General features: G+C 45.7%; 1 protein-coding gene across 1 annotated transcript in view; it reads left to right on the forward strand.

Moving 5' to 3' along the window:
• FAM178B (family with sequence similarity 178 member B) overlaps positions 1 to 27,347 on the forward strand; it is a 235,287-nt gene that overhangs the window by 89,218 nt on the left and 118,722 nt on the right. The window contains exons 9-10 of the mRNA XM_060251835.1: positions 6,515 to 6,691; positions 13,730 to 13,827. Of these exons, the coding sequence (XP_060107818.1) occupies positions 6,515 to 6,691; positions 13,730 to 13,827 (275 nt within the window). The remainder of the gene's footprint in view (positions 1 to 6,514; positions 6,692 to 13,729; positions 13,828 to 27,347) is intronic.

The raw sequence follows: 27,347 nt of genomic DNA on the forward strand, positions 1-27,347 counted from the left end.
GAAACGTCTGGAAGAAAAACTTCCTCCAGTAGAACACAGCACTTGAGCACGAAAGATTCTACAAACCCTAACCCTAATAATAATAATAATAATAATAACAACAACATTTTATTTATATCCCGCCCTCCCCGCCAAAGCAGGCTCAGGGCGGCTAACAACATATCAATCCATACAATAGGTTATACATAAATTAAAATCAACAAACAACTTAAAACATTCCAATTTAAAATTAACATTTCTGGTGCTATTCTGTTAGATGTAAGTATGCTGGCGGAAATCACTTAAGGCGAATCCATCAGTATTCAATCAGGTAAAGGCCATCCTGAAGAGGATGGTCTTACAGGCCCTGCAGAATTGTTCAAGGCTCCGCAGAGCCCACACTTCCTCTGGGAGCTGGTTCCATAGGTGTGGAGCTGCAATGGAGAAGGCCCGTGTACGAGTATTCTTTAATTTTGCCTCCTTTGGCTCGGGGATAGTCAGTTGGTTCTTCCCCACTGACCTCAGTGCTCTCTGGGGTTCGTATGGGGAGAGACGGTCCTTCAGGTAGGCACGTCCTCGACCATATAGGGCTTTAAAGGTGATAACCAGCACTTTGTAACGAATCCGGTACTCAACTGGCAGCCAGTGCAGTCCGTGCAGCCCCGGCTGTATGTGCTCCCACTTCGGGAGCCCTAATAACAGCCTAGCCGCTGCGTTCTGCACCAGCTGCAGCTTCCGGGTTCGGCACAGAGGCAGCCCCATGTAGAGGGCATTGCAGTAATCCAATCTTGAGGTGACCGTTTCATGGATCACTGTTGCTAGGTCCTGACACTCTAGGAAGGGAGCCAACTGCCTTGCCCGCTTCAGATGAAAAAACGCCGACTTGGCAGTGGCTGCTATCTAGGCCTCCATTGATAATGAAGGCTCCAGTACAACTCCCAAGCTCCTGACTCAATGCGCCGCTTTCAGCGGCACACCGTCAAAAACTGGGAGAGGAATTTCTCCTCCCAGAGCGCCGCAACCCATGCAAAGGACCTCTGTCTTCATCGGGTTCAGCTTCAACTCACTCAGCCTAAGCCAACCTGCCACAGCCTGCAATGCCAGGTCCAGATTTCCTGGGATGCAGTCAGGCCGGCCATCCATTAGCAGATAGAGCTGGGTGTCATCTGCATATTGATGGCACCTGAGCCCATACCTCCGGGCAATCTGGGCAAGGGGGCACATGTAGATGTTAAATAACATCGGGGAGAGAAGTGCTCCCTGCGGCACCCCACAATCTAGTGTGCGCCGCTGGGACAGCTCACTCCCGATTGCCACCCTTTGTCCCCGCCCCGTCTAAATGAATTTAGAATTTAATTCAGTCTAGGATTGTGTTGTAAATTATCTATGGGCTCAACGACATATAATGCTGGGAGCTCTATGAGCAAAGCTGATTTGGATTGGAGCCATTTTAGGTCAGGAAAATGTTGAGATGGGTAGGTTTAAGGCACTTTCCCTTGCACCATGAATAGGGTCCCTGTACACATGATTTTTGACATTAAAAACCCCCTTAATGAACCACAGGAACTCTTTCCAGAATTCCCAGGATCACATGCAGTTAAGCCCCAAAATAACAGCAGGCAATGGAAAGTAATATAATGTATGATGTATTGGAAGGCTCAAAATGTGCGGTTCTGGAAAACATTCTGCTCCATCTGGAACCCCTGCCTATTTCTGGTTGAGATGCAGTGGGGAGGGGGGACTGCATGTGAGAATTTATATCTGAATGTTCCGAAATTTAGCCCATTGAAATTTGACTTTATTAGGCTGGCTCTGATTTTAGTTAAACTGGTTTCATTCATGCTGTGTGCAGATTAGCTCCTCTTGGGTCGCTGCTACTGCCAGCTCCTTGGCCTGGCATCCTCCTAATCCCTCTGTTTGTCACACACCACAATCATCTCCATAGCAGCTAATTGTGATGTCCCCTAAGTGGGGGATTAGGATTTTCAAGTGAGGAAAGCACAGTTGAAACAAGAAAGGCCTTAAGGAATCAGAACTATCAGTTACACAGAGACAGTTACCAGTGTGAAAACACGGGCGTAGAGATCCGACACAAGAAGAAAAATGCCTGCAATGAGGACCAATTTTGTTGAGCTTTTGTGAGATACTGTTGAGGCAGGGCTTGGAAAAACGCACTCAGCAAGATGAGCTGCTGAATCATAAGTGAGGGCTGTGTGAAAACAGGGCAACATTCAGCTGCTGCAAATTTTCCTGTTGCTCTGAAACTGTGACAGTTGTACAATCACATTTCTACACAACTGCAACTGATGTGCTAAATTGCGGGGGAAATATCCCATTTCTCCAGAGACAAGATAACTGCTGCTTTGTCTTAATGTCTTGCAAAAGTAGCACCATTTTCAGGAAGGCAATTTTGTGGTTTGGCCCTACCTGACAACACTGTCCCTTGGTCTAGTTGACAGATTCGGCCTGAGTGTTCCATGCTCAGCACTTTATTTCCAGGAGCACTGCAGCCCAATTTGGATTGGAACTGCTGTGTGTGGGGAGGGACAACCTAAGCCCTTTCTCCTGCTCCATTTTCCTGACCTGAAATTGTTGGGAGTAATTGATATAGTGAATCCGGTATCCCATCTCAATTTAGCAGAGTGCACCTTGTTCTTAGTGTCCTGGCACAGTTACAAAGTTACACAGATCCACTTGTCAGTTTCAAGACTAATAATAGTCCTTTTTTTTAAAAAGGAACTATATTCTGGATAGTTAAGTTTAGAGACAGAGATAGAGTCTAATCTAACTATCTTGGATGGGTCTGGATGCTAAGGGGCATCCTCCCTCCATCATGCCGAAGAAGAGAACAATGTGCTCGCTCCTTCTATGTGTGTGGGAGTGAGAAAGAACAGAAGGAAGGAAGGCAGTTTTCCAGTGTTATCAGTCTACACATCAAAGGGATAGAGGCAGAAGGGTAAGCAGGAAGGAAACTCACAGTTTGCCTGTCTATCTAACTAACTCTCTTATAACCTCCCCCCACCCCTGCCCAGTCAGAGGCTGTGCCAAGCTCTTCTCTTCCAACAGAAATGATCCTAGAGAGCTACAGTTTGCCCCATTGGGGGAATTTAATTTATACTGATGGGCTATATGTACACAGTACAAACAGTGGTTCCCTAGAGCTATTTCAGGTCAGAGAAATGGCAAGGGGAGAGGTGGAATTAAGCCCCTTCACACTGTGTGCCAAAGTCTTACTATGAACTGCTTCTTCATATGCCTGGGGTTTAAGTTCTGAGCATGGAACTTCAGGGCCACGTCTGTTGACCAGATGGATCTGGGAACAGCTTGTTTTCTAGTTGCCAAGTATCAGCAGCCCACATACGACCCACTGAAAAGCTCTCTGCCCTACTCTTGTATCGTCAAAGACCCTAGAGGTCAGAAGAAGAATAACCCATTTTTTTAAAGCAGGTTTTCTTAATGTAATTTGTTTCAGCTGTAGAATTTTGTGGGTTTTGTGTGGCAGGCTTTTAAAATATGCTGAGTGCAGGGACCGCCCACTGTCTGGCATAATGAGAGCAGAGTGGCTACATTCTCTGTCCTGTGGCAGCCTAGCCATGGTGCATGTGTGCAACATTCTGCCTCCTTATGAGGCCTGGAAGAGGAATGCTATGCAGGGGACCCCCTTTTTCTTTCATCCGATTTTGTGAAGGTGGAGCATAATGGACATGACATGATCAATGCTGGTATTGGGAAAAGTTAAGCAGCTGCCCCCACTACTTATGGAGAGCCAGGTACCAAATCCAATGTGTAGTCTTGGATTTACCATTCTTGCTGGTAGTCATATTACAGGTATGTCACATTGCATCAGTAAGAAGACAGCATGCTCTTGCTAAGAGAGGGGCAGGTGTCTTGCACAGAAAAGAACACACTGTAGGTCTTTGACCCAGTGGCTCACAAAAAATTGGTGGTAGTCCTGGTAACAGGAAATTATATGATTCCTCCCGCTCTCTGGGTCCTGAGTGATATGATCCCTTGGAGCTCCTCGTGTGGTCTGATGAACTCACAAATGTGCTAGGCAAGTATTGCCTCTTAGATCAAAGGAGAAACTGAGTCACCAAGAGGGTATTATAATCTGCTTGAGATCAGATCTGATTCAGTAGCAAAGCAGAACCCAGAGCCCCTTGCGGTCCACCACTTCCTTCGCTAACCGCAGATGAATATCTTCAAAGCATGTGGTAAACTTCCTTCTCAGGCGTGAATAATTCATCAGAATATTGCTTTAAGTTTCCATCTCCCTCTTCTTTCTGGCCAGTCCCCAGAAGCCTTGCACACTGAGAATGTGGGCTACATCCAGTCCCTCCATGGCCACCTTTGCATACCTGTTAACCACAAGGGTAGCAGGTCTGCCATCTGTGTTTGGGTGGAAGGCGACATAGGCAATTTGGTTTCTCTTAACTGGCATGTCACATTCTGCTTTTACTTCAGAAGGCACTAACTTGGGTCATTGCAACAGTCTGTGACCCCTATTAGTCTGGTATATGAAAAGCATTTAGAGGCAATAAACGAAAGCTAGTTAGCCACCGCAGAGGCCATGGTGCCGGTTTCAATCTTTGGGAGATGTGGAAATCAGTGTTTTCTCTAAGCTTAGTTAGTGTGAACTAGCTCACAGTGTTTTAGCCTCCGGCTCACACATTTTTGTCTTAGCTCAGGAAAAATGGATCAGTAGATCCAAGTAGTCAGCCGTGTTGATCTGAAGTAGTAGAACAAAATAGGAGTCAAGTTGCACCTTTATGCAGCTTATGCAGTAGCTCACAGCTTTAATGCCAGTAGCTCACCAAGTTGAATTTTTGCTCAGATTAGAGAGTATTGGTGAGAGATGAGACAGAACCTGGTTTTTCAGGAGATGTGACAGGCTCAGGCTCAAGACTGAATCCAGGCAGGAATGGATCCAGGAGCATCAAGTTAGAGAAGGATGAGGTAGGCAAAGAGACAGGACTAGAAACAGACATTTACTATTAGCGGCTGGCTTGGAGAAAGTCTCAAAGAGGGACAAGTAGCTGGCAGAGAGGTGTGTGCAAGGAAGCTGAGCTGCTCTGAAAGCAACTGTAGCAGGCGCTGCTGAAATTGGGCCAGTGTAGCCAAGGGAACCAAAGTGAGAATCTTTAGAAACCTCTTTCAAAGCCTATAATAGATACACAATCTTATTTCTATATTTAACATATTTATATCCTGCTTTAAAAAACATCCAAGATGGGCTGGAGAAGCTGTATTTCAAATTCCCTCTCATGGAGAGGCAGGATTGGCACCCATTTATGGCAGGTCCTTTTCAGTGCCTGCCCCAGACCTCTGAATTATCTTTCCTCAAGGAATCGACCTGGTTTCATAATTGAAGAGGTTTCATAAAAGAGGAAAAACCTTTCTGCTTCAGTTGGCCTTCAACAGTTATGTTTGGTCTTTCTGTTTTTACTTTCTATAGTTCTGCCCTCCGCACCCCCTGCTGCTGATGTCTGTTTCATTTTATAGTGATTAGATTGTTTTTATCATTTTATTGATGGGGTGCTGTTTTATTTTCCTGTTGCTTTGGAACTTGTGGAAAAAGTGACATGAACCTTGCCAACAAATAACAAAATAAACAAAACAATTCTCTTGTATTTATTCTCTAAAGCATAGCAGTATGTCCCAAACCCAGTGGTCTAGTTTGGGATTCAGCCTGCATATCACTCCTGTTATTTCTAGAAAAAGGAAAGAACCTCTTAATCACAATGGGGAAGACCATTTCAAGCAGTGTCCCTCCCTGATCTATATAAAGATTTCTGAGTCAGGCTTTCTCCTTAGCATTTTCTCTGTTGTGGTTTCAGGAATGACTTGAAAACACAAGAATACCCTCCCCCCCAAAAACCCACCCCCCTGCTTTAGAAAGAGCATAGCTACTACAATGTTTTTTCATGTTGTGTTCTTAATTTTCACAGTACTTTACAGTTTTTAAATTGTTTTTGCTTTCACAATCCCTCTATGAGGTAGGTTACTATTCTTTCTGTATGGTAGAGGGAAACTAACAGAGTAGAGGCAGTAGCTTTCCTAAGGCCCACAACAGGTCCTCAGCAGAAGTGAATGGCCTTCCCGACCTAAGCCAAATTCCCTGTCTTCTCAAGCACACTGATTCATAAGTACTGTATCAAGCTGTAGTTACTTGGAGGCAGTGTGTGTCTGTGTGCTTGGAGCCAGAAGTGAGACCCAGCCGTTCTCAGATTAACTCACGTATATCTCATGAAGTTCATTTGTTATAGGATGCAACTGCAGTTACCATGTGGCTCATTGTCCCCAATAGAGACTGAGACATTACAGCTGTTTCACAGGCCTTGCCTAAGAGGAAACCTGCAGATGTGAAAGTGTTGGGGGAGGGACTCTGGAAGACCATTCTGTGATTTTCCAAGTATGTCACTTTAGGGGAAGTACCCCACTTCCTAATTCCCACCCTACCTTTCCTTTACAGTTGGCTTTTCGGAAGTTCTGGCAGCCTCTTGACAACTGTTTGGATTTCTCCTTTCCTTCCTAGTTCCTGACATTGTGTGTGGCATCCCATCCGCATGGCTACCCTGACCATCAGCGCTTGGCCTTCCTTGCAGTGCTGTGCCGGCTCAGCCTGGATAGGAGCCTGCGGAAGTGGCCCCTCTTGGAGCTCCAGCAGCTGCTGCTGGTCTTACTTGAAGGCATCCGAGACTGGCAGGAAAAGGTACTTGATGCTTTGACCAGGGGACTTGTAAACATGGGTGCCACTCTGCTCCTGTTCCCATTAGAGCAGCCCAACACACTGAAATTGAACAGGGGATGCTTTATTCCTTGCATTCTGCTTGCCTCCTGTTCTTTAGGTGAAGGAGTGGTTCCTTAATCATTTATTTCAGAAATAATCCTGGGAAAGAAGAGATGCAGCACATCTGCAGAAAGCAACTTTAATGCAGTACATACAAGGAAGTTAAATGAAACATGAGTCCAGTGGCACCATAAAGATTAATGGAATTTATTTCAGGATGAGGTGTTCCGAGTCAAAGCTTTGTCAGAAACATAGTGTGTACATGCACAGAAGATATATGTATACAATTGAATTTTGCTACAAAAGACTAATACAGCTACCCCTCTGGATTTATTATACGGAGGGTGGTATGTTAAATTTGCATCCTAACTATAGATACTGAAAAGGGAGAAATTGAAAGCTTTTATGCAAGTGTTCAGGAAGAAATCAGCCACACATCTAAACAAGATGTACTGTTAATCCTAGATGACTGTTAAGCAAAAGAGAGAAACAAAGTAGAATCAAATATTGTCAGAAAATTTAGGCTAGTAGCATGCAATGAAGCAGGAGAGTGACTCATAGAATTCTGTGAAGACAACAAACTGTTCATTGCAAACACATGTCTCAGGATGTTGAACAAATGATTGTATATGTGGACATCACCAGATGGTTTTCTTCTCTTTTTTGCCATCAATATGCATCCGACTTATGACAACCCCATAGGGTTTTCAAGGAAAGAGATGTTCAGAGGTGGATTGCCATTGGACACGGGCACCCTAGTCTCACCTAGGGTGCCAAAAAGCCTGGTGCCGGTCCTGGGAGCAGTGATGCTCTGTATTCTTGGTGGGAGTGGATGGGATATCAATAGAGGTTTTTCAAGCCACAGAAACGGAGTCTATCAGAATCTTAAGAAGAAAATGCCAACAAATATGGAAAACAAAACAATGGCCCACAAACTGGAAACACTTCATCTGTATTCCAATTCCAAAAAGGAAAGGAAAGGTCCCCTGTGCAAGCACCAGTCATTTCCGACTCTGGGGTGACGTTGCTTTCACAACGTTTTCACAGCAGACTTTTTTTACGGAATGGTTTGCCATTGCCTTCCCCAGTCTTTTACACTCCCCCCCCCCCCCCAGCAAGCTGGGTACTCATTTTACCGACCTTGGAAGGATGGAAGGCTGAGTCAACCTTGGCCGGCTACCTGAATCCAGCTTCCGCCGGATTCAAACTCAGGTCATGAGCAGAGAGTTCAGACCACAGTACTGCAGTACTGCTGCTTTACCACTCTGTGCCATGGGGCCGCTTAAAGATGACATCAAATACTGCAGCGACTATCTAACCATCGCATTAATTTCTCACACAAGTAAATTGATGCTCAAAATCTTACAACAAAGACTGTTGTCAGATATGGAATGAGAAATGCCAGATATTTGAGCTGGATTCAGAAAAAGAAGAGGCACTAGAGAGCATATTGGAAATTTACGTGGGTCACCTGAACTATACAAGAGAATTTCAGAAGAAAATCAGCTTGTGTTTCACAGATTACAGCAACACTTGTGACTGTGGATTACAAAAAAGCTATGGATGGCTTTAAAGGAAATGGGTGTGCCACAATATCTGATTCTTTTGATATGCAACCTCTACTCTGGACAAGAGGCTACTGTTAGGACAAAATATAGAAAACCAGGATGATTTTCAATTGGCAAAGGTGTCAGGCAATGATGTATTTTATCCCCCTATCTCTTCAATCTCTATGCAGAACACAAGGAAAGCTGGATTAGCTGGAAGGAACATTAACAGTTTGAGATATGCAGATGACGCCACATTATTGGCAGAAAATAGTGATGGCTTGAAACAGTTACTGATGGTTAAAGCAGAAAGTGCCAAAGCAGCTGAACATCAAGAAGACTTGTCAAAGTAATGACTACTGAGGAATCACACAAGCCTGAAGTTAACAATGAAGAAATTGAAATAGTTCAAGGTTTTCTATTCCTTGGCTCCATCATTATCCAAAGGGGAGGCTGTACCCCATGAAGGAGCTAGAAAAGATCCTTAACTGTAAGAATGTGTTGCTGGCAACCAAGATCAAGATAACTCATACCATAGTATTCCCCATTACTATGTATGAGTGGGAAAATTGGACAATGAAGAAAGCAGACAGGAAGAAAGTTGATTCATTTCAAATGTGGTGTTGGAGGTGAGTTTTACAGATACTATGGATCACCAAAAAGACAATAAATGGCCTGAACTCTCCTAAGAAGCTAAAACGAACAAACTGAGAAGACAAGAGTCACTGGAAAAAACAAAAGTGTTAGGGAAAGTTGAAGGCAGCAGGAAAAGAGAAAGCTATAGACATAAACTAGGGGGAGGGGCTCAGGGGCTTGAGTCTCCCTTTTTCAGGGGGGTGGGTCTGAGGCTGCCCTGGGCAACCAGTGCTGGGGCATGGGGGTTTGGGCCTCCTGCAGACAGCCAGTGCCAAGCAATAGTGACAAACTCCTTTGAGTGTATGAAAATGTTTTCCAATCCACTTTAGATTGTCAAGAAGGAGAGATAATGATCTTCAGAGACATGAATGGGGTAAGGGATCCTGTGAAGAAATGCATTTTTCTCCCGGGACATTGTGAAGCAGGAAAATTCCTCTCCCCCCCCCCCCCATGGGCTGGAAAGAAGGAAATTGGTGGTAAAATGATCTTCCAGGCTCACCTTCTTACAAATACTAATTGAGCTAGCAGGACAGACAATGGATGGATAGATGGATAAATAAACATTCCCCTTCTCCTCTCTTTCTTCTCCAAGCAAAAAACATATATGTGGAGGTATCAAATGCTAGGGAGTCTTTAGAAAGACAGATCTCTGGAGCCAAGAAAAGCTGTTTTGACCTTGTTAGACCTGGGTCATGGGGATGGGAAAAGAGATTTGATAGCATTCCTTGCAACATGAAGAGAAGATCTCTTGTGACTAGATCCTCAAGGAAGCCACAGCCCTCAGTTTGCAAGACCTGAGCAAGGCTGTTAACAATAGGATGTACTTAACACACACACTGTGCTAAATTCTAATGAGCAGATGGAGATATTCTGATGGAAGTAATATGTCGTTTTGTTACAGCCTTGTAACATGCTCCTTGTTCTGGAACTCTTTGGGTGGCAATCCAATCACTCTGCCAGGAAAAGCTTCATCTGTTCATTTCTGGGTGCTGGGCTGCTGTTAAAGGCTCAGGAACAGTAACATATAGTGGCAGCATGACCTGTAAGAATAAGATGGAGTTGGCCAACAGGGCAGCAAAGAATGGTTAAGGAATGGCTTTTGCCCCACATGTCATTTTTTTCAGGGTTGCCAGCAGGCCTAAAGAAAATTGTCCTGTCCCTTTAATAGAGGCTTACTGGGATGTTTTTTTTAGCAGATGATATTATTGAAATACCATGAAAATATTCAGCATCCCATTTCCACAGGTTAAATCTCTATTGAAGGCACAAGACATTTTTCTCCAGGTGAGGTGGCGACTTTTATTTGTTGAACATACTGAAATCTGCTTCAGCTGGCTTGGTTACCATTTTTGTACACAAAAGAATGAAATTAGAGATGAGATTTGTCCTTCCCCTTTAGCGCTTTCTCTTTTTGTTCCTGAGTGGAGTGATGATAAAAAATCAATTTAGAACACATTGGTACAGTCCCTCCCCTGCCTCTATGGGGTACTTCAGTGCCAAACTACAATTGGGTTGCTGCCTTTTGTTCTCCTGACAGGGCTCTGATGCTTTTAACTGCTGCACAACAAAGACGTGTGGTGAGGAAAGCTTCACCTGTTGCATTTCTGCCTTCACAAACCCCATAAAAGGTCAGGAATCCAGCTTGAGAGTTTTATCTCTAAACTGGTGTCTGTACAGCAGCCCCTGGAAAAAAACGTGTCAGGATGACGTGGAAGAATCCAGCGCTGACACTGGAATTCTGGCTCATGCAGCTGCTGCAGTCCTTCTTGGCAGCACTTTGGTCCCCTTCTGCTGGCTGATCCTCTTGAGCTCAGCTCACAGCACATGTGGCTTCTAGGGATTGGAAAGGCTGAATGAACCCTTCCAGTCCCTTTCACAATGTGTTGTACTTTAGAGCCATGTGGCTGGGTGCATGTGGTGCCAGTGGTGCTCTTCCTTGGCTTCTGCCTGATAACTGAGGCTACAACTGGTCCTGGCCCTTTTGATAGCAATTTAATATGCAGAAGTGGGCAGTGTTTGCTTTCCATGGCACGGAGCTTAAACAACTCACCTGATAATTGCTGCAGACCAAATGATATTCAAGGACAGATAGGAAGATCTTTACAATTGGTAACTTTATTCTCTATCCGCAATATCTATACCGTTCTTTCAGTCCTTGCCTTAAACCTCTCCCCCCCCCCACCTCCACACACACACACACATTTCTTGTGGGTGGGTGGGTGTGGCTTTTAGAAGGCAAATTGTGCAAAACATGGAAACATACGGAGATTTGCTCCAGCTGCATGGCTGTTTTGATCTCAGAATTTGGGTGAAGAATGTTGACATTGGGGCTTATGCTGAGGCTATAGTCTCACAATAATAATTATGTTGATAATAACACATTATTAAAAGCACCTTTCTATGTAAATGCTATACACAGAGTTTAAAACTGAGAGGCCCTGCCTGCAGGCTTAGAATGTTAACGATGTATTGATGTATTTGCATTTCTTTGTTGTCTGTAGCAACTTTCTACAGCAAAGGGCTTAAACCCAAATTATCCTTACTTACTATGGTCCTGATGGCTCCTGTTTGGGGATATTAGAACCCATCTACTTTGTCTGTGCTGACCCCCCTCCCCCCATCCACATCCCTGATCTTGCACTGGAGTCTTGCTGACACATCTTTGTGTCCTGCCTCTGCATTCAACTCAGCCAACAATAATATATTCCATTTAGCTGCTTAATTAATGACAAAGCTTAATGAGCCTCTGGCACAAGTTTTGACTCGGCAGTTCCCTGCTGAGCCCAGTAGCACTATTCACTTTGCATGCTTTTGCTGGGGCTGGCATGCCTGACTTGGCCAGGGTCACCACAACCTGCTGGGTGAAGGCAGGCGTTGTGTTTAGACTACTCCGTCCCCCGCTCCCAGCTGCAATCTAGCCTTGAACACAGCCCCCAAAAGAAAAGAGTCTCTAGGATGTTGGTTAGGGGTTTGGCAGTATCCCTAGGCAAAAACCCACAATTCAGTTTAACATTTGCTGCACACCATAGTGCAAAGAACACCAGGATGTCATTGTGCCACAGGTTGCTTGTGTTTTGCCTACATACTTCTGTAGAGCAGGCTTCAAGTCTGTGCTGTAGGCTGGTGAATCTCTGCCACAATCAGGATGCCAGACTTTGCTTTTCTGGGTGTTTATTATTTCAGTAGTCTTATCCCCTCTAATCTCAGTGGCTCAGAGGCCCTCAGCGGAAGGTTGCAACATTTCCAGCAAATGTTTTTTAAAATATTGCTCAAGAAGAACATGATTGATGAAATACCATCATAAAAACCATAGAGCAGACGGAAAGGCCATAATAAAAACCCTGGCCAGTCAAAATTGGTATTCGCTAGGACTTTTCTCCAGTATCTTTAGCATAAGCTTCAGAGATGCTCAGGTGCCTCCAAAACTAAGCACAAGATCAGGGATAATGCTTTGCTCATCCTCCTCCTTGGCTTCAAGTGCAGGAGGTCATCTTCATTGGCATTGCACTGCCAATTCATTTAGACTGTCTGTCTCCAAAACCCAGCATGACACAGACAAACCCCAGACTTCCTCAACAACTTGGAGTGAAGGAATAGACATAATTTGCCCTATATTGTAGAGGTTCCCCAAGCACCTTGGAAACAAAGAATGATTCCTTGCCCCAGCTTCCAGATTTGTGGAGGGCTGCAGCTCAACACAGTGACCCAGGGAAGAAGAGATGTTCTGCCTTGTGAAGATAGAAAGTGGATTTCTAGATGTCTACTGAGAATCTGGGCCTTGCCAGAAAGGAGAGAGCATGGCTGCACTGTATATGTGTATCCATGCCCGGTGCTAGGGGTGCCTGTGCCCCTAGGCTGGACTGCGATCCTCCCCCCCACCGAGTTATTTTAGTGCGTGCAAAGTGCACACGCCGGTGACATCACAATTACATCACTGTAACCCCCCCCCCTCCGACTTTGCTGAGGACTCCCAAGCCTCGGGAGACCCTGGAAAAGTCTGGAAGGGCACCAGTGGGGGAGGAGCCCTCTATGCAAATGCCCCCCTCAACCATCCTGCACCTCTTTCCACCATCGGACTCTCGGGCGGGGGAAAGAGCTGGTGCGAGTCTTCCTCTTCGCTCTCGGGCTGCCTCTCCTGCAGGGGAGTCAGCCTGAGAGCGAAGCTGAGCCCTCTTTCCTCCGCCCGAGTCTTGGGCGGGGGAAAGAGCTGGTGCAGGGGCTGGTCGTTGCTCTCAGGTTGTCTTCCCTGCAGGGGAGGCAGTCCAGAAGCGAGGCTGAACTGCCTCTTTCCTCCGCCCGAATTTCAGGCAGGGGAAAGAGGCAGAGCTGCGCCAGGTGGTGTGTGGGGAGGGGGTGCCCTGGGGCGCCTGTAGGCCATGCGGTGCCCGAGGCAACTACCTACATAGCCTACTCCCATGCACCAGGCCTGTGTGTATCAGTTTTCTTATCACATTCAGTGCTTCCCCAGAACCTCTTCTGAGATGTGATGGAACTTTGTTAGAGAGCCCTAGTTCCACATCACAGAACTACATTTCCCAGAGTTCCACAGGATAAGGGAATGATTTACTTTGTAATACTCCCCCTCCCAGAGAGTTAAAACGTATCTACTGAACATGCTTAAGCTGAATTCGCAGATGGGGAGAAGAAGGACATTCACAGGAGGGATGGGGGGCTATATGGAGTAGGTTATGATTTGCCTCCTTTTCCCCTCTGAGAAGCAGTCTGCTGGGTGTCCTACCCCCATACCTTCACAACTGACATATCTTTCCTTTGACAGCTGCTGGAATTGTGCCAGTCCCTCTGCCATGCCTCTCAGCACCATCACAACTTGGTGGCAATTGTGCACCTCATTCCTGACACCACAGACAGGGGAAGGTGAGTTCATTCTTGTGCAGTGAGAAATTTGGGTTGACTGGGGGGAGGATATCAAGGCCAAGGGGTCTTGGAATTAGCCTGGCTCAGTTTCTCTATATTTTTTTTTTTTACACACAAAGCAGCAGTTGGCACAAGTAGATGCTATACTTAAGTGCATCCAGGTGATGCTTGCTACTGAACAAGAAGCATTACTTTGCACTGGGATGTGCTATTATTTCGAGAAGTTTCATTCCTTTCATTCCCATTCTTTCCTCTCTGCTCATAGCCTTTCCCTTATCTGAATGGACTACTGGCTCCTTTTACAGCCTCCTTTTTCTAAACAGAATGTTGCTACCTTGGGAAATGTGTGTTTTGGAAAAAGGGTGAGCAGGGGCATCTATTTCGAACCATGTTGTTTTGGGTGAGAAATAACTGCAACTTGAAATTGATTGCACTGTCTTCCAGAAGGGTAAACACAAGCAACTATCCCCTTCTTTTTTGTTATTGTGGTAGAGGCAGCAGTTGTGATAGCACTGATGTCTCTGACTGGTACAGATTTGGTTTAATAGTCCTAACAGAGGGATGGGGCATGCAGAAGATTCTGTGGCCACCATTGGCTTGAGTAGGAGGGGCAGAAGAAGTAGGGGCTCAGGAAAAGGAGAAGGGTGTGTGTGAGGCAAAGCACTTCTGATTTCCCCCCCTCAAGGGTTATTTTAAATGATAACGGGCTCATCTGCTCTGCAAGTGTTACTAATTGATCTCTTGGCCTACATAGTCCTCTTCACCTTCAAGACCAAAGTTGAAAACGTGGAATTAGCTTCTCAGAAGAACCTGCAGTGACTGAATGGGAGGGGGGAGGTCAGGAGTGATGAGGTAGTTTTCTAGAGGATTCCAACAAGACTGTGTGCTGATTGGGTGTCATCATCGCTTGATGCTGCTTGACCAAAAAATATAATTGAGCTAAGAACCTGGAGAAAAAAACAGATTTTTGCCCAAATAGCAGAGTATCACCGCATGATGATGTCACTTCCGTGTGACACCTATTTATCCAACAGGAGGCCTGCATCCAGTAACACTCCCAAGCTATGAACATGCTTTTTAGAGGGAGTGTGACCCCATCCAGAATAGGCGATGTCCCAATTCCTGGGTCAAATTTTCTTCCTACCAGTAGCAACTCCATTTTTCTTGAGATTAAATTTCCATCTGTTAGCCCATATCCATCCCAAACCTACCTCTAGGCACCTGTTCCCAGTTTCCACTGTCTCCTTGGGATCTGCTGGAAATGCAAGATAAGAGCTGAGTGTCATACTCATATTGGTGGCACCTCAGACATATAGTAGGTTCTTGTTAGTGGGGACAGATTTTATGAGGAATATACTGCTAGATTGTTGTATGTCTGCCTCTTGTTTCAATTCTGCTTGCAGCTAATTGTGGTAAAGGGACCCCTAAGTAGTCTTGAAAGGTCTTGGTGTGGAACTAACCAGCCTCTCACATACTACCACTGCCACCAAAATATGAACAGGATCATTTGGGGTGGGGGGCAGTGGAGGAAGATAAAAAGTGTGTGTGAGAGAAAGACAGATGAAAGAAACAACATGCCTGCAGTAGGGATGGAGTTATCTTCATTGGTTCCTTAATGTGGAAAGAGGGAGGGAGGGGAGCGCACTGGTATTTCCCAGTCAAACTTATTGCTCGCAGCCCTGTAGTCCTACAGATCTTTTAAAGTGGGTGGAATGAAAAGTGGGTGAGAGCTGTAAGGAGCTATGTGACTTCCTGGATGCTGTTGGAGGTTGGCTGAATTATTTGCAGCAGGGCTTTGCAGAGAAGGAAGGAAGATTAGGAGTGACCTGAGTTAGAGCTGAGGATTCTGAGGTGGTAGGTTAGCTTCAGTTTCCTAGGAATTGCTGTATCCTGCATATCCTGAGGATATCTGAATTGTCCTTCATCTCCTCCCTTCCGTGCTTGCCATCCCTCTGTGTGCAAGCCAGCTTCTGCCATGAAGCTGGCTGTGGAAACAGTTTCTGGAAGGGAGTGAGCCAGATGAGAAGCTTCCTATCTCATCTGTCCCTACGCAAAGGACCCTCACCTCTTGTCTGAAGCATGCTGCATGGAGAGGCCCCGTTTCCTTCTTTGGGAGGGGTGGCGGAAATTTCCCAAGATTCTCTTTTCCTTTGCACATTGCTTGGGAGAGGAAAGAAGCTCTGGCCATCCATTTCTGGGGCCAAGAGTTCAAGTCCTGGCAAAGGAAAGCAGAGCAGTGGGGAAGAGTGTGATGAACTCTCATCTCTTCCTCTACGCAAGAGCCATTTCCACTTCATTCCACTCCTTCCCACTGAAGGAAGCAGATATGATAGCTCTCAAGGGCTCCAGGCTGCCTGGCTCAGAGAGAGCTTGGGATGCTCAAACAAGTGCTTGGGGGATTTCAGGTAGCAAGATGCTGTTCTGGAGGATGATCCTGTGCACATTTACTTTGGTGGGAGTTCCTCCCAAGTAAGAACCCATAGGTTTGCAGCCTTATTTGTTTGATTTACTTAGACATGTGTGCTATGTTTTTCTCCCCAATGAGGCACCAAAGCAGCTTACAGCATCATTCTCCTCTCCTTTGTTTTATCCTCGCAATAACAGTCCTGTGAGATAGATTAAGCTGAGACTGTGCAAATGACCCAGAGTTCCTGAGCAACCTTCCATGGCAGTGTTGGGATCCTGGGTCTTCCAGATCCTGGTCTAACACTAACCATGGTACCAAGCTGGCTCCTTAGAACTACCATCTCTCCCAAAAGGAAGCCATTAGGCCTCTGACCTAAATTAGCATTTGTCAGACCAATCAAAGAATTTTTCACTCTAAAAAGTTAGCTCTCCTCCTGTCCCTCAGCCTGTTAGATGTCACTTTGCCTTGCTTACTGTAGGGCCAAAACCCTTTACAAGGCCAATGAGCTGATCTTGTTTCGTTACCCCATCCACTTCCTCTGACTTGGGTTGCTTGATCTGAAATGGAGGAGCAAGCAGCCTTTTTTGTATGCAGATCTGTGCCAGTCTTGTTCTGTATCTCACAACCACACAAATATAAAGTGATCCTTATCCTGTACTTGGCACCCTCGTGTTCCTGCCACCCCCTTCCCCTCCCAAGCACAACGCCTGTGCTTCGCCCTGCCTCTTGTAGGCACACGTTGTTAACCACAGCAGTTGCCCAATTCTGGGATTGTTGTCACTGTGAGGAAAAGGGCTTCTGGATAATCTTTCAAAGGCATGAAGCTCTTCTTGGTAGAATGGTGGGCTGCATTTCTGCAGCAGCTCTAATGGCAAACATTGTGCCAGTTTAAGCTGTTGCTTTGCAGACCATTTTAGGAAAACTGAAGAGAGGCTGGGTCTTCCTCTTCCCTAATCTGCCCTCACTCCCACATTATGTTTTTCTTATTATTGCACAGGCTTCAAGGCCTAATTAAGAAGCAGTGTGTCATCCTAGGGCTATGGCAGTGAGCTATTCAGACATTACTTCTCCTCTCCACCTTGAATGGTGAGCATAAGAGATTGCAGAAGAGGGCTATCATGCTACTCCCATTCATTGTAGTGTTTTGTTTTTTAAAAAAACCCCTTTCCTGATAGCTTGTGTCTCCTGGGCTGGATCTCCCACTCTGCTGCCCATAAAGTTACCTAAAATCCCTTGCCTGGGTGAGGCACTTCATTGTAGGGCTGCTCTGAACTTACTGAGCATAGAGGTGAGGCAGGACAGCAGTGTCCAAACTGGCTTCAAGTTTAATTTCTCCCTTTTGGGAAGATAGAGCAATTCCAGTGTTTAAAGCAGATAAAAACTCTGCTTAGCTTTGTATAATCCTGACAGCTCTGAACAGGCATTAAGCACTTTATCTCCTTTTTACAGGCACAAGAGGTGAAATGACTTCGTATATAATGAGATATTAGTCTGAAAAGTGACTTGATGTCTCCTGGCTTCCTAACATTTCCTCCTCAGTTTTTATGTGAAGGGCCAGGACTCCTGAGTTCTGTTCTCAAGTCGCTTACCAGAGACCCTAACGCGCTGTGAAAGTGGTAGACTTGGTGTAATGGTTAAGTGCATGGACTCTTATCTGGGACAACTGGGTTCGATTCCTCACTCCTCCCCTTGCAGCTGCTGGAATGGCCTTGTGTCAGCCATAGCTATCACAGAGCTGTCGTTGAAAGGGCAGCTTCTGGGAGAGCTCTCTCAGCCCCATGTACTTCACAGGGTGTCTGTTGTGTGTGTGTGTGGGGGAGGAGACGGTAAAGGAGATTGTAAGCCACTCTGAGATGCAGAGTATAGGGTGGGGTATAAGTCCAATGGGGTTGCAAAGAGAGACTCGGCTGTGCGACTGAATAACAAAAATAAATCCAATATCTTCTTCTTCTATGGTTCTTTGGTCTGCTTGTGTGTGGGGTGGCCTTATCTGTGTATCACGCCCAAGAATAGCTGCTTCTCCTGCCCCCTTCTGTGGTATTTTTAGTTAACATCCAACCCAATGCATGTTGATGGTTTCACAAGTACACTTCTTTGTGGCTTTAAGGACCAAACTCCATGTTACTGTTCAAGATACATGGCTGTGTGTCCCAACATGTATTTTAACATGAAACAGGAGCTGTAGGAAGGGGACTTAGAATAGGGCTTCAGTGGCAGGATGCTGGATGAGGTAATCTGTGGGCCATTTCCCTCTACCCACCCCAGTAGGGGAAATACAGGTGCAGTACAATTGTATCTGCATTTTTTTTCTCTGTTGAGGCTAGTAAATGTTGAGAAGAGGTTCTATTTTGTTAACCCATCCCTCCTAAGAACTATTACCCTGGAGGGATGCCAGCCTCTAGGTGGGACTTGGGGATCCCCCTGGAATTAAAGCTCATCTCCAGACTGGAGAGATCAGTTCCCCTGGAGAAAATGGATGCTTTGGAGGGTGGACATTATGGCATTGCACCCACTGAGGTTTCTGTCCTCCGCAGGCTCCACCCCCCCAAGTCTCTAGGAGTTTCCCAACCTGGATCTATCAACCTTAACTCCCATCGCCTGCCAGTGACCAGGGATGACCTGGTAACCCTAAATCAGGGACCCCCTCCCCCACACAGCAGTTTTTTAACATTGAGGCAAAGAGTAAGCTCTATGGGGACTGTTGTCTGGGATCAGAAACAACTGCATGTGCTTTGCTATGGCCCCAATCTGGGGAGGTGGGGGTTCCCTTGCAGTTGCTATTTAACCTTGAAAATGGCTCAGGAAATCCATTCATGAACCTCCCAGAATCTTGTCAAGTTTTATTTTTAGTTGCCCCCCTCTTCCCTGCCCCAAAATCATTTTGTAATCTGCAGAAGTGCAGCGTTTCTGAGGCAGAACTTTGGAGGGTTAACCACTTTCTGTGCTGCATGATGACAGAAGCTAAGGAGAGCATGTGGCATTTCCATCTGAAACTCTTGCCGGTCATGATTATCATTCCAGGTTCTCCTCCTTCAATTTTTTTGTTGTTTTTTTCTTATTTATTAATATTATTACTGCTCTCAAGGTTGCAAGATCTTTTGTGCTCAATCCCCCACTGACAAGCCCTCTGCAGGCATCAGTATTTATAGAAAGGCGGTGGGAGGGAGTCGGGGAACAGGCGAGAGGCTTCCAATTAGCATTTTTAGAAATGCCAAGCAAACATGATATAGGAAGCAACTATAGGTAGAAACAGACGTAACCAATTGCATCTTTCCAGGGCGGCACTACTGTGAGAAATCCATACGCCTCCTCTTTCTCCCTCCCCCACACGCCAACAAAGAAAGACAGGGCACAATCCACCAGGAATTTCTCATGCATTGATCCCCTTGAAATGAGCTGGAGTTCTGCAGTTCCTGTTCATTTCAGAGGGGCTTGAGCAAGGGAATTTACAACATAGAGTCTTCTGCACAGGATGGGATTTTCTGGCTTGCCCATTGTGGCAGATTACCCCCGTTTCCCTTCCCCAGTCCTTCAGAAGTGGCCATCTCTCCTCCTCAGTCTGGGTCACTTGGGCTTTTGCCATTTTTTTAAAATGGCACTAGAATATTATTATATGGACATACTATTGTATCAATACGTATAACAGGTTCTCTGAATTCCCAGCTTTCATTTTTTAAAAAAGTCTCTAGCCACTTCTGTTGGAAAGATATGCCTTCCTCCTTGTATCTCCACAAGGGATACATCTAGAGACTTTTTTTTTTTTTTTTAAGAAAGCTGAGAACATGTAACACCAATTGTTTACAACTGTATACAACAGAGGAGTTGTTTGCCATGGGGACACAGTCAGGGAAAATGGCTGCGATGTGGCCTAGAAAATCCACACAGCAGACATCCAGACTTTACTGCAATTTCCCCCAAAATTTTGGATCAAAGCAGTTTTGAGAAAGTTTGGAGAAAAGCCATTAACCCCTGGGGGTGCATGAATGCTCCTTGACACTGTGGGGAAGCAGGAAAAAACTCCCGCTTCCCAAAACTGTTGAACTTGGGGACAGATAAACCATGTGGAAACCCCCAGAGTTAGAAGGGGTATTATAGGCCAGGGGTAGCCAACAGTAGCTCTCCAGATATTTTTTTGCCTACAACTCCCATCAGCCCCAGCCAGCATGGCCAATGGCTGGGACTGATGGGAGTTGTAGGCAAAAACATCTGGAGAGCTACCATTGGCCACCCCTGTTATAGGCTATCTAGTCCAATCCCCTGCTCATTTTAGGAAATCTATTCCTGATATATAGCTGTGCAATGCACCAGCCTCTATTTGCTTCTCACTGAAGAGTAACCCACTCACCCCCAACTCTAGGTTCCACTGCCAAACTGCTCTCACCATTAGGAAGTTTCTCCTAATGTCCATCTGAAGTCTACCTTTCTTATAACTTGAGCTCATTAGATCTACTCTCTCCAGGGCTACCCCAAGGATTTTTGGTACCCTAGGTGAGGCAATTGATTTTGTCCACCCCCTGCTGCAGGGAAGCCGCCTCCACTCATCGTGCCTAGTTTGGACACCTTTTTCTTTACTGGAACTAATGGTGGAAAGGAGCTTAACCACTGCCCACCAAGAAAGAGAAGAGCTGCCCCTCTCCTTTGAGGTGCCTCCTGAGACAAAGGTTCTTTTCCTTCTCTAGCTTAAAAAGGGGCAACAGAAGAGAGTCCTCATGTTTAAACAGGTGCACAGTAGTGTGTCTCTTGTCCAGTCTCCAGTACCACTGTTCCCTCGCTGCCAATCCTGGAAATAGGGGGAAGGCCCAGCCCATCTGGGGCTGCAACTTGCTGCATGCCATGCCTTCTGAACCCAATGATGGAGGAAAGCTCCGCCCACCACCTTGGTTCATTGATGCTGCAAGATGCGGTGCCCAGGCTTGCCACGCATCACGCCTCCAGGCTCCATAATGGCAGAAGGCCCTGATTGCTGCCCAGGTTTATCAGTGTGGCAGCACTCAGGGCCGCAGCTTGCCATACGATGGCTCCAGACTCACCCATTACCTGGGTGCATTGGCACAGCACTGTCTGGGGTTTATTTATTTATTCAACTTGACGAATCACCCTATCCTAGCTGTTGCTGGGCTTTGGGCGATGTACAACAGGGAATATAAATATATAAATTTAAAGCAAGCAAAAACAATTTGAACTAAAAACAGATTATATACCCTGATGGCATCCTATTAAAATTCTTCCAATTCAGATTCAGATTGCTGCTTGATAAGGCCAATCCCATGTTGCTGTAGAAGGGCTGGTCTGTCACTCCTCCAGCTGGGGCATAGCCTGAGACCCTAGCAGTTGCATAGATACTGCTAGTGGGTGGGCTGACCCTGAGTCTCATCCTCTGGAAGAACAGACAAGAAGCCTTTGCACTATTCTTACAGCCCGTCAGATGTTTCTCTCCCCTTGTACCCAGTTCTTTTCACCTTTCCTCGTAGGATGTGCTTTCCAAACTGTCAACCAATCTTGGTTACCTGCCTCAGAACTGGCACCAGTTTAGTGACATCTTCCTTTAGTGACATCACATTAACCTTTGTTACATCTACATTACTCATGTTCAGCTTGTAGCAGAAGGCAGTCCTATGGTCTTTTTATTGGTACTACAAAACTAAGCCAGGTTACTTACCCATCTCTCTCATACCTGTGAATTCCCCCCCCCCATCCGAATGCAGAATGTTGTGCTTGTCTTTGTTAGATTCTGCTTTCTTAATTGCAGCTCAGCTATCTAAGCTATCAAGGTCGTTGTGATTCCCACCCCACCCCCATCTTCTCAGGTGCTAACTGTCCCACTTCAGTGTCCTCTGCAAATCTGATAAGGGCTTCCTTCCCACCTTTATCCAAGTTGAGTTTCATCTTGCTCCCACTATATCTCACTCCTTTTAATGGCTCCTGAAATCTGTTATTTGAAGCAGCTACTTCACCTTCCTTGTGGTGTGGCTGCCTTTGCCTCTTTTCTCTGCTCCCCACTGCCCCCTAAGTCTCCTGTGGGCTCTTGACCTGGCAAAGACAGCTGTTCTTACTCCCTTCCCCTTCCCCCTCTTGCAGCAGATCCTGTTGGACAGCTGCCCAGCTGACTGTGTAATAACTGCTTTCGCCAAAGAGGTTACTTAGAGTTGAGTTTTATTTTTCCCCTTTGGTAGCTGGGATCAGCCCACAGGCTTGGGGCCAGCCAGGCTCCCAAAGTGTAGTGAGAGGGAGGGTTTGTTGTATGGTTCACTGTCACTCCCTAGTTCCAGCAGACTGCCCATGCACAATGCCAAGGCTGCCCCCTAAAAAGCCTCCCTCACCACAACACTTACAGGCTGCTTTGATGCATGAGGTTTTAAGCCACCTTTCATCCTAGCTTGTGTCACTTATGCAAGTGTACCATCTGCAGTATATGAAAGTGAGAGAGGGAGGGAGAGAGAGAGGCGGGGGGCTCCTGTGGGACTGGGCAATAGTACCAGCTCTCATTTCAGAGATCTACGCCACTCCTAGAAACATGCTCCGTAAACACAACTTCTGGGCTCTCCAGTTGTTCCTTCCCTAGATGGAGCAGCAGAAAAGAAGACTTCAGCAGTTTCCTGCCTTGCTGGTTCTGGCCACAAGAAGGCATTTGTACTACAGCTGAGCATTCTGAACAATATGGATTTTCCATTCTCATTCCAGAACAACTGAGACAAAAACAGTTACAAGAAGACTCATGGAAACACTCCTACACTTGACAGATTGACCTTGGCAGAGAGCTCTCCCTCCCTCCCTCCCTCTACTTCTAGTAGTAGTAATATTTACATAACACCAGCAGCGTGCCAGGAGCTGCACAGGGGTAGCAGCATGGTCCTTGTCAAGAGGGCTGACAGTGTAAACCAGGAATGGACAAGGGAGGCTAGGTGCTGAGAGTTTATTATGAGCACTTGTCAGTGGAGGAAGCCCTCAAACATCAGTAAGGGGTGATACGCAGACGATTCAGACAAGAATCGTGGGGTTAAGTAGGGATGTAGTTTTAGGAGAAGGAAGGAGCAAGTGATATTAGGGGAGTTTGTCCTAGGTGTGACAAAATATAGCATGGTGGCAAGGAGGAGCGTCAGAATGGGGGAAGGAGGGAAAGGGGTCTGTGAGCTCAGGCATAATAGAAAGAAACGGACAGAAAGAGAGAAGGGCTGTACATATTTTAAAATGAAGATGTGAGATCATATCTGTGGATTCTGCTTTTTCTTTTTTCTTTTGTAATCTCTGTCCGTATAAAACTAGAAGATATGAGTGAACTCTCTGTCTCTGACATGTTAGCTGTGCACAGACATGGTCTTTTTTGATGCAGGGAGTTCATGCAACGCCAACACAATCTCCTAACACCGTTGTCCCCTGCATGGTGGTCCAGGATGACTATAAAAAGGTAAAGGTAGTCCCCTGTACAAGCACTGAGCCATTACTGACCCATGGGGTGATGTCACAGCGTGACATTTTCTTGGCAGACTTTTTACAGGGTGGTTTGCCATTGCCTTCCCCAGTCATTTACTCCCAGCAAGCTGGGTACTCATTTTACCGACCTCAGAAGGATGGAAGGCTAAGTCAACCTTGAGCTGGTTACCTGACAATACCATGTTCTTCTTCTGAAAGTGTCCATTGATTCAAAGTCAGGAGCAGGAAGGTGAAGAGATTTAAAAGTAAGGACTGATTGGTGTGGACAGATTCCCTATGTATGAGGAGTGTCTGAGAAGCAGTTGTGGTGATGGGGGAGAACACAGAGTTTAGCATCCTGGCAGGAGGGACAGAAGACCTTAGAAGAGGATGCTGACTGTGGTGTGTCCCGACTAGCACATTATGAAGTACATAGGTTGGGTCCTCTTTGCAGCTTCACCTCAGTTCCCAGGCCCGCAGGGGCACTGTTTTGGCCTATTGGGAAGCCCAACATGTATTTCAGGGCACACATGAGTTTCCCCAGTGGGCTAAAGAGCACCCCCTGGGAAGATGGTACAGGGAAAAGACTGGAGCTCCTTCTCCATGTGCGCAGAGGTCCCATCCACATCAGGTATCCTGTACTTGGGGACTGAGGAGTGACTGTTAAACAGAGTGTGGACTCAACCAGTGTGCTCTGTAATATATGCACTGGTAATGCACCCATTGAAAATAACCTGTGTGATTCCTGTGGGCATTAGAGGATCTGGGTTTGAGCCCAGCTCAGCCATGTTCGTTAAGTGGCTTTCAGAGAAACACTTTCTCTTGGCCTCCAGATGTAACTACCTTGCTGGCTTATGCAGCAGTGATAGATGAAATGAGGCACAATTTCAGACAGGTTGGGCTATGAATCTGAAGTCCCATCTCATCCATTAGGTATTGGAGGGTTTTTTTTTCAATTTATTTCCTGGGGGTTGGCCAAATATTAATGCAGTTAGAAGAATGTCTTAAAGAATCTGTGTAGGCCAGAGTTATCAGTGTGTGGTAGGCCTCCAGAGGCAGACATTAGCACTTGTTGGATGTATCAGCAGTTGTTTCTGGAGAGGTACTAAATTCTCCCACATTCCCCCTTTCCAGTTCTGGGGTACTTTAATTGGACTCTAGAGAGCAGAGTCTAAACCTCTCTGCCATCCTCTTTTAGTTAGGGTTGCCTACTCTGAGTTGAGAAATTCCTGGATATTTGGGGGTGGAGCATGGGGAGGGACCTCAACAGGGTATACTGCCATAAAGTCCACCCTCCAAAACAACCATTTTCTCAAGGGAACTGATCCCTGTAGTCTAGAGATCAGTTGTAATTCTGGGAGATCTCCAGGCCCCACCTGGAGGTTGGCAATCCTATCATGCTCTCACACAGTTCTGATTTATTTCAGTGAAACCTGGTGCAGGACAAGATCATGCTGATTTGGGCCTTCTTGTTTAGGTTGGGTTCTTTTCAGCTTCCCATAATGCATAATTAACTTATTTTTAAGGACAGCTACCTAAAGCAGCTGTCTCTTACTGGGGCAAAAAATGGGAGGAAGGGGGACTTAGCCATTTTACCATTAATTCTGGCCAGGGAAGACTGAGGATTAAGTCCTCAGTGGTGTGGCTGAGCATTCAACAAGCCTGATTTTCCACAGAATTCTTTTTTGTTAATGAAGGTTGTAGTGAAAACCTTTAGAAACTCTGTAGGCCTCACGTGGTTGAGAGCTGATGCCCAAATGTAACACTGTAGGGGGTTACCAACTAGAATTTTATGAAAATGTGTTGTCGAAAACATGTTCAACATGATATTACCACATCAGTGTTTTCTGCTTTTCACTTAATCAACTAAGGCATGTTGGATCAGGCCAATGACCCATCCAGTCCAACACTCTGTGTCATACACAGTGGCCAAAACCCAGGTGCCATTAGGAGGTCCACCAGTGGAGCCAGAGCACCAGAAGCACTCTTACTGTTGCTCCCAAGCACCAAGAATGCAGGACATCACTGCCCCACACATAGGGTTCCATCTATATCTTAATGTCATCTGCAATTTAGGCACCACTACTTATTCCCAACTCCAAAACATTATTGAACAAGTTAAAAAGCATTGGACCTAGAACCGAGCCCTGCAGTACTCACTACTTACCACCTTCCACCTTCCACTTCATACTCTCAGTATTTCCTGTCAATTAACCAGTTTTTAATCCACAGAGGACTTGTCCTCTTATCTCATGACTGCTGAATTTTCTTAGACACCTTTATGAGGAACTTTATCAACAGTTTTCTGGAAGTTTAGGTAAACAACATCTACTGGGTTACTGTTGTCCACATGCATGTTCACTCCCTCAAAGAACTCTAAAAGGTTAGTAAGGCAAGGTTTTCCCTTACAGAATCCATACTGATTCTTCCTCAGTAGCTTTTGTTCATCAGTGTGCCTACTTATTTTATCTTTTATAATGGATTCCACCAATTTACCCAGTATCGTTAAACTGGCCTGTAATTTTCCAGATCTCCTCTGGAACCTTTTTAAAAAGAGGAGTGGATGGATGTTACATTAGCTACTGTCCAGCCCTTGGGAATGGAGGCAGATTTTAGTGATAGATTGCATATTTTTGTCAGGAGATCCACATAGGGTTGCCAATCCCCAGGTGGGGGCAGGGGATCCCCTGGTTTGGAGGCCCTCCCCCTGCTTCAGGGTCGTCGTCAGAAAGCGGGGGGAGGGGAGGGAAATGTCTGCTGGGAACTCTGTTATTCCCTATAGAGATTTATTCCCATAGAAAATAATGGAGAATTGATACGTGGGTATCTGGGGCTCTGGGGAAGCTGTTTTTTGAGGTAGAGGCACCGAATTTTCAGTACAGCATCTTGTGCCTCTCCCTAAAATATCCCCCAAGTTTCAAAACAATTGGACCAGGGGGTCCAATTCTATGAGCTCCAAAAGAAGGCGCCCCTATCCTTCATTATTTCCTATGGAAGGAAGGCATTGAAAAGGTGTACCGTCCTTTTAAATGTGAGGCCAGAACTCCCTTTGGAGTTCAATTATGCTTGTCATAGCCTTGATCTTGGCTCCACCCCAATGTCTCCTGGCTCCACCCCCAAAGTCTCCTGGTTCCACCCCCAAAGTCCCCAGATATTTCTTAAATTGGACTTGGCAATCCTAGATCCACAAGTTTACATTTGAGTTCTTTGAGACTTCTTAGATATATGCCATCTGGGCCTGGTGATTTGTCAGTTTTTAATTTGTCTATCAGTTGTAAGACCTCCTGTCTCATCACCTCAGTACAAATCGGATCTTGTCACACCCCTCCTGAAATTGGTGGTTCTGGAGTGGGCAAGCACCTCCTGTCTTCCCAGTGAAGACAGAGGCAAAAAATACATTCAGCTTCTCTGCCATTTCCCTATCATTCTTTAGTAATTCTCCCCTTGGTTATTAAGTGGACCTGCTGCCACCCTGGCTGGTTTTCTGCTACTAATCTATTTGAAGAATTTTTATTTTTGATCTCCATTTTTTTTGCATTATGTTTCTCCTCGTCCCTTGCCCATCTGATCACCAACTTGCATTTAATTTGTCCAAGCCTGTGCTTCCATTTATTTACCTCACTCAGACTCAACACTTAAAGGAATCCTTCTTACCTTTTATTGCATCCATTACATTGTTCATTAACCATGCAGGCCTTTTTTT

Source organism: Heteronotia binoei, chromosome 12, assembly GCF_032191835.1.
Source record: "Heteronotia binoei isolate CCM8104 ecotype False Entrance Well chromosome 12, APGP_CSIRO_Hbin_v1, whole genome shotgun sequence".
Taxonomy (NCBI): domain Eukaryota; kingdom Metazoa; phylum Chordata; class Lepidosauria; order Squamata; family Gekkonidae; genus Heteronotia; species Heteronotia binoei.